At 37.7% G+C, this 11,561-nt stretch overlaps 1 protein-coding gene across 2 annotated transcripts in view; it reads left to right on the top strand.

Annotated features, from left to right (window-relative positions):
* The window catches only part of CUNH18orf25 (chromosome unknown C18orf25 homolog), a 46,293-nt gene extending 36,615 nt beyond the window's left edge, over positions 1–9,678 (top strand). For both annotated transcript variants that reach the window (XM_010621643.1, XM_010621642.1), the window contains one exon: positions 8,481–9,678. In XM_010621643.1, coding sequence (XP_010619945.1) covers positions 8,481–8,670 — 190 coding nt within the window. In that variant the 3' untranslated portion in view covers positions 8,671–9,678. The remainder of the gene's footprint in view (positions 1–8,480) is intronic.
* The last annotated feature ends 1,883 nt before the right edge of the window (positions 9,679–11,561 follow it).

The following is an 11,561-nucleotide window of genomic DNA, read 5'->3' as shown; positions in this document are numbered from 1 at the left end:
GAAGAGGAGGAGGAAGAAGAAAGAAGAAAACACTTTATTGAGATGTGATAAGAGCCTCAGGGCATGTTGCATTTTTTTCATATCAAGAACATTTCAGTCATGCATGTATATAAACTAGAGCTGATTATTTTTTCTCTTTTAAGCAAATGTATAGATAGCTTGACCAGTTTTTTTCTTAAAGTCACAGGTTTCTCTGCTTTCCCACTTTCTCATCTTTCACTTTACTTTGAAATATAAACTGGGAAGGAACATGCACCTGACATTACCCCTCTTTTGCTAGTTCAAGGATAAAGTCATAAGACATTAAATTAATGTGTAGTATTATGAATGTACTTTTTAATAAGTTTGGCATTCTTTAAAGTAGGGGTCAGCAAACTGTGGCCCCACAGGCCTCACTTGGCCTGCTGCCTGGCTTTCCAGAGACTGAGAGCTAAGAATGGTTTCACATTTTTATTTTTATATAATTGGGTGTTATATGAAAAATATATGAAATTAAAACTTTAGTGTCTATAAGTTGTTATTCTAATAGAGTTATGCTAGTTCATTTTGCTCATTATCTATGATTGTTTTTATACTCCAGAGGCAGAGTTGAGTAGTTTCAACAGACTGTATGACCCCAAAGCTTAAGATGCTTACATTTTTGGCCCTTTGCAAAAAAATTTGCCAACTCCCACTTTAAGGTATATCCATGAGAATTATTTACAGCCATCTCAGAGGTAGTTATTTTGGATGTTTAAAATATACATGTACCTACAAAACAAAAATGTAGACTTTATTTTTTTGTTGTTGTTGTTTTTTTGAATAGGGTCTCACTGTGTAGTTGAGACTGACCTGGAACTCACTGTGTAGTCCAGGCTGGTCTTGAACTCACAGAGATCCTCCTGCCTCAGCCTCCCGAGTGCTGGGATTACAGGCATGTGCTACCACACCCGGCCTTGTAGACTTTAGAATGTGTGTATTCTGTATAGCAAACAACTTTTCTCCTGTACCTGAAGGACTAAGTTGTGATTTTCTGATAAACAGGCATATAACAGCAATATTTTCATTACCTTATCTTTTGATCTGATTTTACTGTGGTTAGTAAGGTAATGAAGCATTTACTAGCATTTCTTTCATTGCTTGTATAAAGATGGATTTAGGAGTATAGAATTGGGGAGAAAGACAGATGTATATAAATTGAAAATTCGTTCTTTCTTCCTTATCATTGTTGATTTGAGCCAGAGGCTGTGTTTCCCAGGCTGGTCTTAAACTACAGGTTTTTGGGCCGGGGATTTAACTCAGTGATTTCATTGCCTGCTTCATAAGCATAAGGTCCCAAGTTGGATCCCTGGTCCACCACCCCCCTCTGCCCATTGCAGGTTTTCACCGGGCATGTTGGCATATGCCTATAACCCCATCACTCAGGAGGCTGAGGCAGGATGATTGTCCTGAGTTCTAGGCCAGGAAAGGCTGTATAGTGCAAGGCCTGCTTGAAGTACATAGTTAGACTCTGTCTCAAAACAAAAAACAAAACCCTAAGAAAAACTAAACCAAAAAAACCTTTTAGGTTATAGTAATCCTCCTTCCTCAGCATCAGTCAGTAGCTGGGGCTACAGGTATGTGCCTCTAACCTCTGCTTAAGGTTACCTTTTCCTAGTGAGATCTGATTATACCTGAAAGTGATTTGCAGTTAAACAAATGGAGCTCTAAGAATGTAGAGTTGACTCTTAATCCCCTTAAGAGTGGCCAATTCTGTCTCTGTTGGAGCTCGGATGGCCATAGTACTTCATTCTCCATATTTGTGCTAAAAGTATGCCTGTGTAACTGCTTTCTTTTTCCATTTTCACTTTTAATGGTTATTTCCCTGTTTTGGTTGCAAGAATTTTCATTCTGAAATCTTTATCTCACCCCTTCCCATAAAAATCTTTTTCCTGTTAAATTCTCTTCTATTTTTCCATCTGTTCTCTTTAGCTGACCTCTCCACAGGATGAGAAACATAGAACTAGGATTTCTTCCTTTACGCCAGCATGTGTTTGCCATTACTTTATCTCACATGTCATTCCTTACAAAATAGACATTCTTTTAAGCCCCATGTCAGGATTTTGCTGGAATATTACATTTTTTAAAATTTCAGGCTCTGTATACTGTAATACCCTATTGATAGTTTTATGTAAATAAATTATCTTCACTTGTGCCTAGGACAAATTTTTCATTCACCAATTTCTCTTGAGTTACAGTTCAAATTTTAATTTATTGTACTCATTCATCTTATGAAAGTAGGAAAGAGTAGGTAATAATTTACATTTTGTTATTTAATCTCTTACTGTGTGCTAAGACATATCATTGCGTCCAGTTTTCTATTAGCTTCTACTAAGTCTATATACTCTATTATTTCCACATGGCTAGAAATGTTATAGCCACCCTTCTATTTAGCTTCTTTGTTCAATTTTTCTTCCATTATGAAGTTTTTAGTTTCCCTTGCTTCCTTTATCTGGATTGTCATTTTATTCTGTAGACATGTTTGTTCTATTTGCACTAAATCAGGTGACTGTGGCTACATTTTAGTTAATATGCTATAGCATAATTTTAAAAGACTTTTTCTCACAGGCTCTGAAGCATAAAAGCTGTGATTTGTTCTGACCCATTGCATTGTATCTTAAAGAAATCATATCTTAGGGCCAGGGATTTAGCTGAGTGGTTCCGCCACCTGCCTCACAAGTGCAAGGTCCTGAGTTCGATCCCCAGTACCAAAAAAAAAAAAAAAAAAAAAGAAATCATAGATGATAAATCCATTTTGAAAACTCAGTGGTGTTTAGTACTGTTTATACAATGGAATGTAGAATTTACAGATTCTGTTGGAGTATTTTTAATTAAATCCTGTATTATTTGTGGTTATCTTTTATATGGGTCTTTGGGTATTGGTTGAGTAGTCTCACTGACTCTGTTCTATCTTCCTAAAAAATCTTCAGCAATTTCTTTAGAAGTAACTTGATAATCTGTTACATACTTAGATTTAAACACTAGGAAGCAGGTAGGGAAGAGACCTTTCTTATTGGTTGTTTCAAAATTGCCCCTTTGGCTTCTTGGTTCTCATTTGGAATTTATTTCTTTTACAGGTCTAGAGTTGCAGTTATGAAGTACTGATGTGCTTCTGGCAGAAAAAGGTTTTAGGTTTTGACTTATGTCTTTTTGTTCTGATTTGATTTGCATGTATAGATGTTTTATTTGGATCTAGTTGTCCTGTTCTTATTTTTTCTTTTGATAGTCTACATTGTTTGGGGCTTTCGTTTCTTTTCTTTTTTTTGGTACTGGGGATCGAACTCGGGTCCTTGTGCTGGCGAGGCAGGTGGCAGAACCACTGAGCTAAATTCCTGGCCCTATTTGGGGCTTTCTGAAGTTTTAAAACCTCACATTTTTGTTGGATGCCACTTCTCCACATTGGAAGCCTTTTGTTTAACCTTTGCACTAAAAAATTCTAGTTATGATGTGACCATCTCCTTCGACAAGGTTGTTTTTCTTTTCTTGCACGCTTACATCTTTCCCTATTCATTTACTTTGGATTTTGTTTGTTCAGGGAGGTTCTATGCTTCTTTTAGTCGTAGATTAGAATGCATGCTTTCTGAACTAATGATTGGGTACATCTTTTATGGCTCTTTTGTATTGCTGTGGTGAGCTTCTGATGTTATCTAAGTTTGTTAACATTTCCAGATGTTAATTTTTGGATAGTCCAGCTTCACAAGATATTCCTTGCTAGTAAGAGGGAGACTTTCCCAACATCTCTAGTTCTTCCGTGTCTACTTAATTTTGCCATAAGTCTGTGACCCTCATGCCAATATTTTTCTTTGTCCTTGGTTCTTTTTCTTCTACTAGCCTCATTGATAATTTTCCTAGGAAGATGAATGTTATGTTCTATTATGGAACTATGTTGGAAAAGTTCTTATAATACTTATTCTGAGGCTTTTGTGAATAATAGGAGATTGTTAACATTTTAATCCATCAATCCTGTGATCATTTCTGTTAATTTTGGTTCATCCCTCAGCAAATGAACTGATACAAGTTTTTGCATGCAAATTTAAGACTGATTGATTTATAGAAAATCAGTTGCCAATATTAACTCAAAAAAGCTAGGGAGGGAGACAGGCAATTTTCTATAGTCACAAGAATTCGTTCCATTTTCAGTTAGGAAAAATAAGTGGAATGTTATCCAAGAGGTCCCTTCAGGCTCTGTAAATGAGAGAAGAAGGATTAATTTATGTTGTTTTCTTAGAAGTGTAAGCTAACTGTGTCAAAAGTTGACCATCAGTGACAGCTAATTAGAGCCAGGAAAGCTTTGGACTAGAGATATGATCATCATATTCTCCAGCAAATCTAAAATTTTGAAGAGAAAGAGATTGAAAGGATTGAAGCTTGTTCCATCATCTTTAGGTGCTCCATTGTCGTAATATGTTCTGTTTTTTGCTTGAAGTAGCCTAAGTTGTTTGTAGTAATTGAAATTACTACAGTCAGGTAAATATACAAGTGATCTCTATAGTTAAAGTGCTTCATCTCCTTATTCTTCTTTCCCTCAGCCATTCCTCAGTAGCAGATATAGTCTTTAAACCTCTGATTCCCACCAGTCCTTTTTCTATACCAAACACTTTCTAAAATCTGCTTGATGTTTCTCAAATGCCCTTGGCACCAGACAGTGCTCTTTTCAGTCACACATGGTATAGTGGTACTTCAGCCGTTGTCAGAGGAAGGATTAGTTATGCCATGGAAGATAGTTGTTCAGGGTGTCTATCCCTGAGTGGAAATGAAATTTTGTTCTGTTTCTATGCTTAACTTGCTCACAATATTGGGCAGTTATCTTTTGGCCTTGATAATTGTCTTTTTTAAAATAAAAAGGTTTAAAATCATTTTAAAACCATTGCCTGTTATTATGTAATGTGTTACTTAGCAATGCAGAGTAACAACTGGGGCTTTATACCTCTTTTAGAGATATATTTCTAGGAATTCTGCCAAAGATTACATTGACTATCTTTATTTCCTGAATTCTTTGTAAGGTTCTACTTAGCTTTTTTTTGAGACAGGTTCTCACTATGTAGTTGAGACTGACCTGGAGCTCACTGTGTAACCCAGGCTGGTCTCAAATTCACAGCAATCCTCCTGCCTCAGCCTGAGGTGCTGGGATTACAGGCGTGAGCCTCCAGGCCTGCCTTGTTTTGTTTTTTTATTTATTCTTTGGTACTGAAGATTGAGGATTGAACTCTGGCCTGGCCCTTAGCTCCAGGCAGGCTGTGGAACCACTGAGCCAAATCCCTGGTCCTGTTTTGTTTTGATAACAGAGTCTCACTGTGTAATTCAGCCTGACTTGAATTTATTATGTAGTCTACCCAGGCTGGCCTCAAACTTGCCATGATACTCCTGCCTCAGCCTCCCAAGGGCTGGGATTACAGGCCTGTGCCACCACAGCTGGCAGTACACTTTTGATATATATATTGATCACATTCATCATAAGAATTTATACCTGGATAAAATATATCTTGATTCTTCTTTTTTTTGTTGTTGTTGTTTTGTTTTGTTTTATTTTTTGATATTTTTGAAACAGCGTCTCACTATGTAGTTGAGACTGACCTGGAACTCACTATGTAGCCCAGGCTGGTCTCGAACTCACAGCGATCCTCCTGCTTCAGCCTCCCAAGTGCTGGGTTTACAGGTGTGTGCCACCACGCCCGGCCTTGATTCTTCTTTTTTTTCCCCAATCCCTTCCCTTCAACCCCTTTTCCTCTCCTTATTTACAGGTGCTTTGTTTCTGTATCTTCCTCCATTTTGCAAAAGATCTACCTCCCTTTTTTCTATTATCTGTCTTTTAACTTTGTTCTTTGTTTATATTTTGGGTAAAGATATGTATATGTATACCTATGTTTATAGCAGCACAATTGATAATAGTTAAATATTGAAAGCAGTCTAAGGCCGGGGATTTAGCTCAGCGGTTCGGTGGCCTGCCTTGCAAGTGCAAGAACCCAAGTTCAATCCCTGGTACCCAAAAGGAAGCAGTCTGTATGTCCATTAGCAGATGAATGGATAAAGAAAATGTATTTTTATAAAATGAGTACTACTGTACCACAAAGAAGGATAAATTTGAGTCATTTATAGGAAAATGGTTGTATTTTAGGGCTATAATATTAAGCAGATGAACTTTTCAAACTGTTTTTCTTCCGTTAGTCAGGGCCTACTTTTGTCTCTACTGAAACCTTGCAATTTTTACCTCACCTAATATATACATTTGTAAAGTGACAACATGATGTAGAAAATGCTGAAATAAGACCTGGTTTGAAATTCCTTGGTTACTGCTTTCAAGGAGTAACCTGATCAAACATGTAATCTGTTTAAGTCTCAGTTTTCCTGTCTATAGAGTGTGGAGATAACCTGCATGTTTACTTTAAAGGTCTGAGAATTGTTAAATGAGATTATATATGTGAAACTGTTTGTAAATGTATTCTACTGGTCATTAGTTATCAAAACCATTTCTATAAATGTTGAGTGGTTGACATTCTTGCATGACTACATGGCCATTTAATCTGAGTTTGCTTAAAACTTTGGACAATTTTAGATTAGATGTTTTACTCTTCCCCACCCCAGTACTGGGGATTATACTCAGGGCCTTCACACTGAACTATATCCACAGCCTGTTTTTTATTTTTGAGACAGGGTCTTACTAAGTTGCCCAGGCTGGGGTTGAACTTGCAGTATTCCTGCCTCAGCCTTCCACAATGCTATAGCATATACTGCCACACCTGACTGACATTGTTCTTTATGTACCTTATTTTAATGCTTTTCATTAGTTGAGTTTTGAAAATATAACTGCCTCTGGATTAGTGCTACTCAGGCCATTTATGAACGGATGGCAGACCTCTGGTAGTGTTAAGAAACTTGCATATTTTGTTTCTTTGGCCCAAGAAATCCACTTTTCAGTACTTCCCTTTGTAGTTTTCAAACTATCCTTGAAGAAGCATGGCATCTTTCCAGGAATGGAACTTAAGGTCCTTGGGGTAGTTTTTTATTTTATTTATTATTATTGTTATTGATTAATTTTTTTTGGCAGTACCAGGGATTAAACTCGACCTTGCGCTTGCAAGGCAGGCATGGCACCACTGAGCTAAATCCCCAGCCTATTCATTCATTCATTTATTTTTGAGAACAGGGTTACACTGTGTAGTTCAGGCTTGTCTTGAACTATATATCCCAGACTGGCCTTGAACTCACAGTGATCCTCCTGCCTCAGCTTCTTAAGTGCTAGGATTACTTGGGATAGTTTTACCACTGAAGTTTTTTCATTGTTACCCTAATATATGTTTTGGGTTTTTTTTGGCTTTTTGAGACAGGGTCTCACTATGTAGTTGATACTGACCTGGAACTCACTGTGTAGCCCAGGGTGGTCTCAAACTCATAGCAATCCTCCTGCCTCAGCCTCCCGAGTGCTGGGATTACAGGCATTCGCTACCACACCCAGCTCCTAATGCATTTGAACTCAGTGATACAGGTGACATAAAATCAAAGCTGGTATTTTCTAGTGACTGGCACCATTCATTGTATACACATTGTCAAGACAGCTGCTTAGGGGCCCCTGCAACAGTTTATGTGATGAAACTCATACTGTTTGTTGCTTCTCATATAAGCCACAGATTGGTAGTTTATAATTTAGATATGAGGATGGTAAATAGCAGTGGTAACTTAGCTGCTTGCCCTCCTCTCATTTGAGTCACAACTTAGTGCTGTGTCCTGGTGGCTGTGAGTTCCATCATTTAACTGGAATGTGAAATTCAAGCTGTCAGTGTTTCTGAGACAGTTTTTACTGTTTGCAAAGCAGGTCTTTCCCTCTGCTAGAATCTTTGGACTCTAAATCGAACATTTCACCCTTGTTCCTTTCACTGAACCAAAGCATGAACATTTCTGATGAATGAGCTGTGTTTCTGTTGTGACCTTTCAGACAGGAGAAATTAATACTTTTATGTATGGCCTAGTAGTACTTAATAGACTTTTGAAAGTCTAATCTATGAAATGGTATTACCAGCACTTTTAAAAGAGGTATTATTACCCAAATAGTGTACAAAACTTATTTTAGGAACAAATTTCACCAATTTACTTAGTTTTTCATTTGCACCAACTAACAGTGTTTGGGCATTTAAACTTTGCTGTGGATTTTTATTTTGCCTTGTTGTGAAGTCTCAGAGATTTAAATGAATCTGGAAAGCTGTTATCTTGATTGTAACTGATCTGGACCCAATTCAAGAGCCCTGGCAGGGTCCTTAAACAAGAGTTAGTTGAGACAGCAATGGAACATAGAGGAGGCAGGAAGACAGACAGACATTGACAAAGGAGGAGAAGGGTTCTGAGTGTGAGTTTCATGAATTTGCATAATAGGCTTATTAAAAATATTCTCAGTATAGCTGAAGTCATATTGTTTTCTCTTTTTCCTGTGGTGGGACTAACCCAGCTTTTATTCTTCATGTCAACTGCAGGTGTGTTCATCCTCGAGGGGGTGTGATTCAGAGTGTTTCTTCGTGGAAGCACGGCTCTGGCACACAGTATGTTAGCACCCGGCAAACACAGTCATGGACTACTGTGACTCCCCAGCAGACTTGGGCTTCACCAGCAGAAGTTGTTGACCTCACCTTGGATGAGGATAACAGACGTAAATACCTACTGTAATACCATGTCACTGTGTTTCCTCTGCACTGTTCCCTTCCACTTCCCCCTCCTCTTTGTGACACGGAAGTTCATTGTCATAGCTTCAGCTTCAGAAGCTCTTTGTGGCATTTGTAGAATTGAAACTCATGGAACCTCCCCTCCTTTTTTTTTTTTTAATCAAAAAAGTAATTTAGGAAAAGGACATCACAGTAAAAACAATTTCTTCTTTCCTTCAGTAGGAATATGAGAATGATGACTATTACTTGGTGACTTTTAATCTTAGGAAAGTCGCCTTACTTTTAGAATAGTATTTTAACTACCAAGTAAAGTGGATTTCAGTTTTTGAATCTTGTATTTATTTTTCTGTATAATGAAATTAATATCTAGACTTGACCACTATTCGCCCACCTCATTGTCACTCCCGCCTTGGGGCATTCGCACACATATCAGTGAGGTCCTTTAGTGGCACCTGGTAGGGCATGTACATTTAAAAACCTTTCTTTAAAAATAGAAGACAAAAATATTACAAGTATTTTTTTCTTTTAGCTTGAATCTTCTGCTTTCCTTCTTGACTTGCTCCTAGTTGACTTTCCACACCACAAATAATTGACATGCCCTTTGTGTTTATAAATACTACTAAGTGACTTACTTGGTCTTCTTGTTGCAATAATTTTTAACTCTTTGGAAAATGTTTTCTTTGGAGCAGAGGCATTTTGGATAGATGCTTACCATAAGGTTTTCTGGGCATCTGAAGTGTGTTCTGAAAGATATGTGGAAGAATCTCTCCCTCAGCTTTTTCCCCTGGTCTGTTCAAAAAACGGGAGAGCATTAAAACCTCTTACTTAGGAAACATATGAAAAATTGCATGGCGTTTAATTAAGTATAAAGGCGCTTGGAAATTGGAGAGGAAAGTGCTTTCTTCACAGCTGGTGTCTCCAGAAGGGGTATATAATAACTAACACCTCAGCTGAACTGGACCTGATGTTCTGTTTGGGTATTTTTCTCCCGTACCTTCTAAAAAAAAAAAAAGTCAAAATATTTCACAAGAAATCAAATACAAAGCACATTAACGGCACTGTAAACCTTACAGTATGTAAAGGAATCAGCAAAGGGTAGTAGAAACTTCAGGGAATTCAGGAAGAGCCAGCATTGGAGTTTTGTGGCATTAGTTACTACCTTTTTTTTCTATGACACATAATTACTAGTGAATTATTTTAAAAGCAATAGCTAGAGATAGAACACTATATATTGTACACAGGGAGGAGTAAAACAATAATGGCTCAGAAGACTTCACCTTTTGTGGGTTTTTTGTTGTTATTTGCTCTTTTTGTTTTGTGTTTTTTGTTTCCATTGTTGAATGATGTTGCTATGGCCCTTTATCTCCCTTCCCAAATGTCTTTGTGGCTCTTTCTGGTCCTAAAAGCATGAGAACTACCATTTTCAGTTTCCATTCAGTGAACACATTTACCCAGTGTGTGCTCTGCATCAAGCACTCTGTAGGGTGGGTGCTGTGGACGCCTCCAAACTGAATGAGGTTCAGCCTGCATGTGCATGCATCAGTCTGCCTGGATCCACCTGCCTGCCCTTTTCTTCTTTTTTGTATATGTGTGTAAAGACAATTTTACTCCTTTACCCTCTTCCTGTTGCATTAGTTCTTCTCTATGCCCCCTTTTTCACAGGAATGTATTTGAGCATGTGTTCTTTGATCTTCTCTGACAGCATCTCATTTGGTCTGGCCTCTGTTCTTCACAAACTTTTATTTTTTTCCCCAGTTCATTTTTAATTGAGCAGGTTAATAAGATCATGAACCTTCAGTTTTAGAACCTCATGTATCATGTTCTCTCAAATGGCCACAATCTTAGATAAAATCCAAAGACTCAGAAGCCAGCGTGAAACAGGACCTCCTGAAGATTCACTACTGGTGTATCCTTGGACCTTCACATTTTACTTTAAGATTAATTTATTGAATTTTACTGTTACACATTTTTTTTTTTAACTTGAAGTAAAATACTAGACAGAACAGAACTGTATAATTTCCGGTCTGTGTTTTCCAGGAATATCATTGGGAAGAGAGTAGCATGGAGTATATGACTTGAAGTTTTTGCAACTTTTTATTCCCTCTCCCCCAGTATCAGGGCACAGTCTCGTTTTAAAGAATGTTTTGTATTGCCTGTTTTAATATTAATGTGTTTTGACAGCTCCACTCAGCAGGTGATTTCCTTTGGTTTGCTGTGTACACTGTGGATGGCCACAGAGTGGAGTTGCAACCAGGCTCTTTTCTGCCCTCTTGCCTTTATACTTGGTTGCACTTTTCCCTCACTAGTTCCTTTTCTAACTCCCTGATGACCTGATTTGATGCACCAGAACAGAAGTTTAGGCATTAAGATGCAAAAAAGGAGAGGGAAGAGATGTTAGACAGTCAGCTCTCTCCCCTGCCTACTAGGTTGGGACTTTTAACCCAATAACTACTTAGACTATCTTTCAGCTCTTTCATTACTACATCCGGAAGAGTGGAGCTGGAGTTTTAGGCAAGATATTAATAATAACATTATATGATCTTGTACCATTTGAAATTTCTTTTAAAGGGATGACTTTCTTAAATTTTTCCATTTGGTAGCATAAATAATTCTTCATGCTTCACAAGACATTGTTTCTTTTTTGTTTGTTTGTTTTGTTTTTGTACCGAGGATCAAACTCAGGATCTCACGCTTGCCAGGCAGGCGCTATGCCACTGAGCTAAATCCCAGCCTAGTAATATCTCTGTTAAAGTGGTACAGTTGGGTCATCAATTACTTTATGTCACAACTTGGTTAAGTCTCCCTGCCCCCTGCAATTTGAAGAAACAGAGCAGCCACCCTAACTGTTGAATCATCATGACTATCCTGTAACTTATAATTGTAGCTCAGCAGTAA

The sequence above is a fragment of the Fukomys damarensis genome, unplaced genomic scaffold (genome assembly GCF_012274545.1).
Source record: "Fukomys damarensis isolate Sample0158 unplaced genomic scaffold, DMR_v1.0_HiC HiC_scaffold_30, whole genome shotgun sequence".
NCBI lineage: Eukaryota > Metazoa > Chordata > Mammalia > Rodentia > Bathyergidae > Fukomys > Fukomys damarensis.
This window is presented reverse-complemented; position numbering and strand designations above follow the sequence as displayed.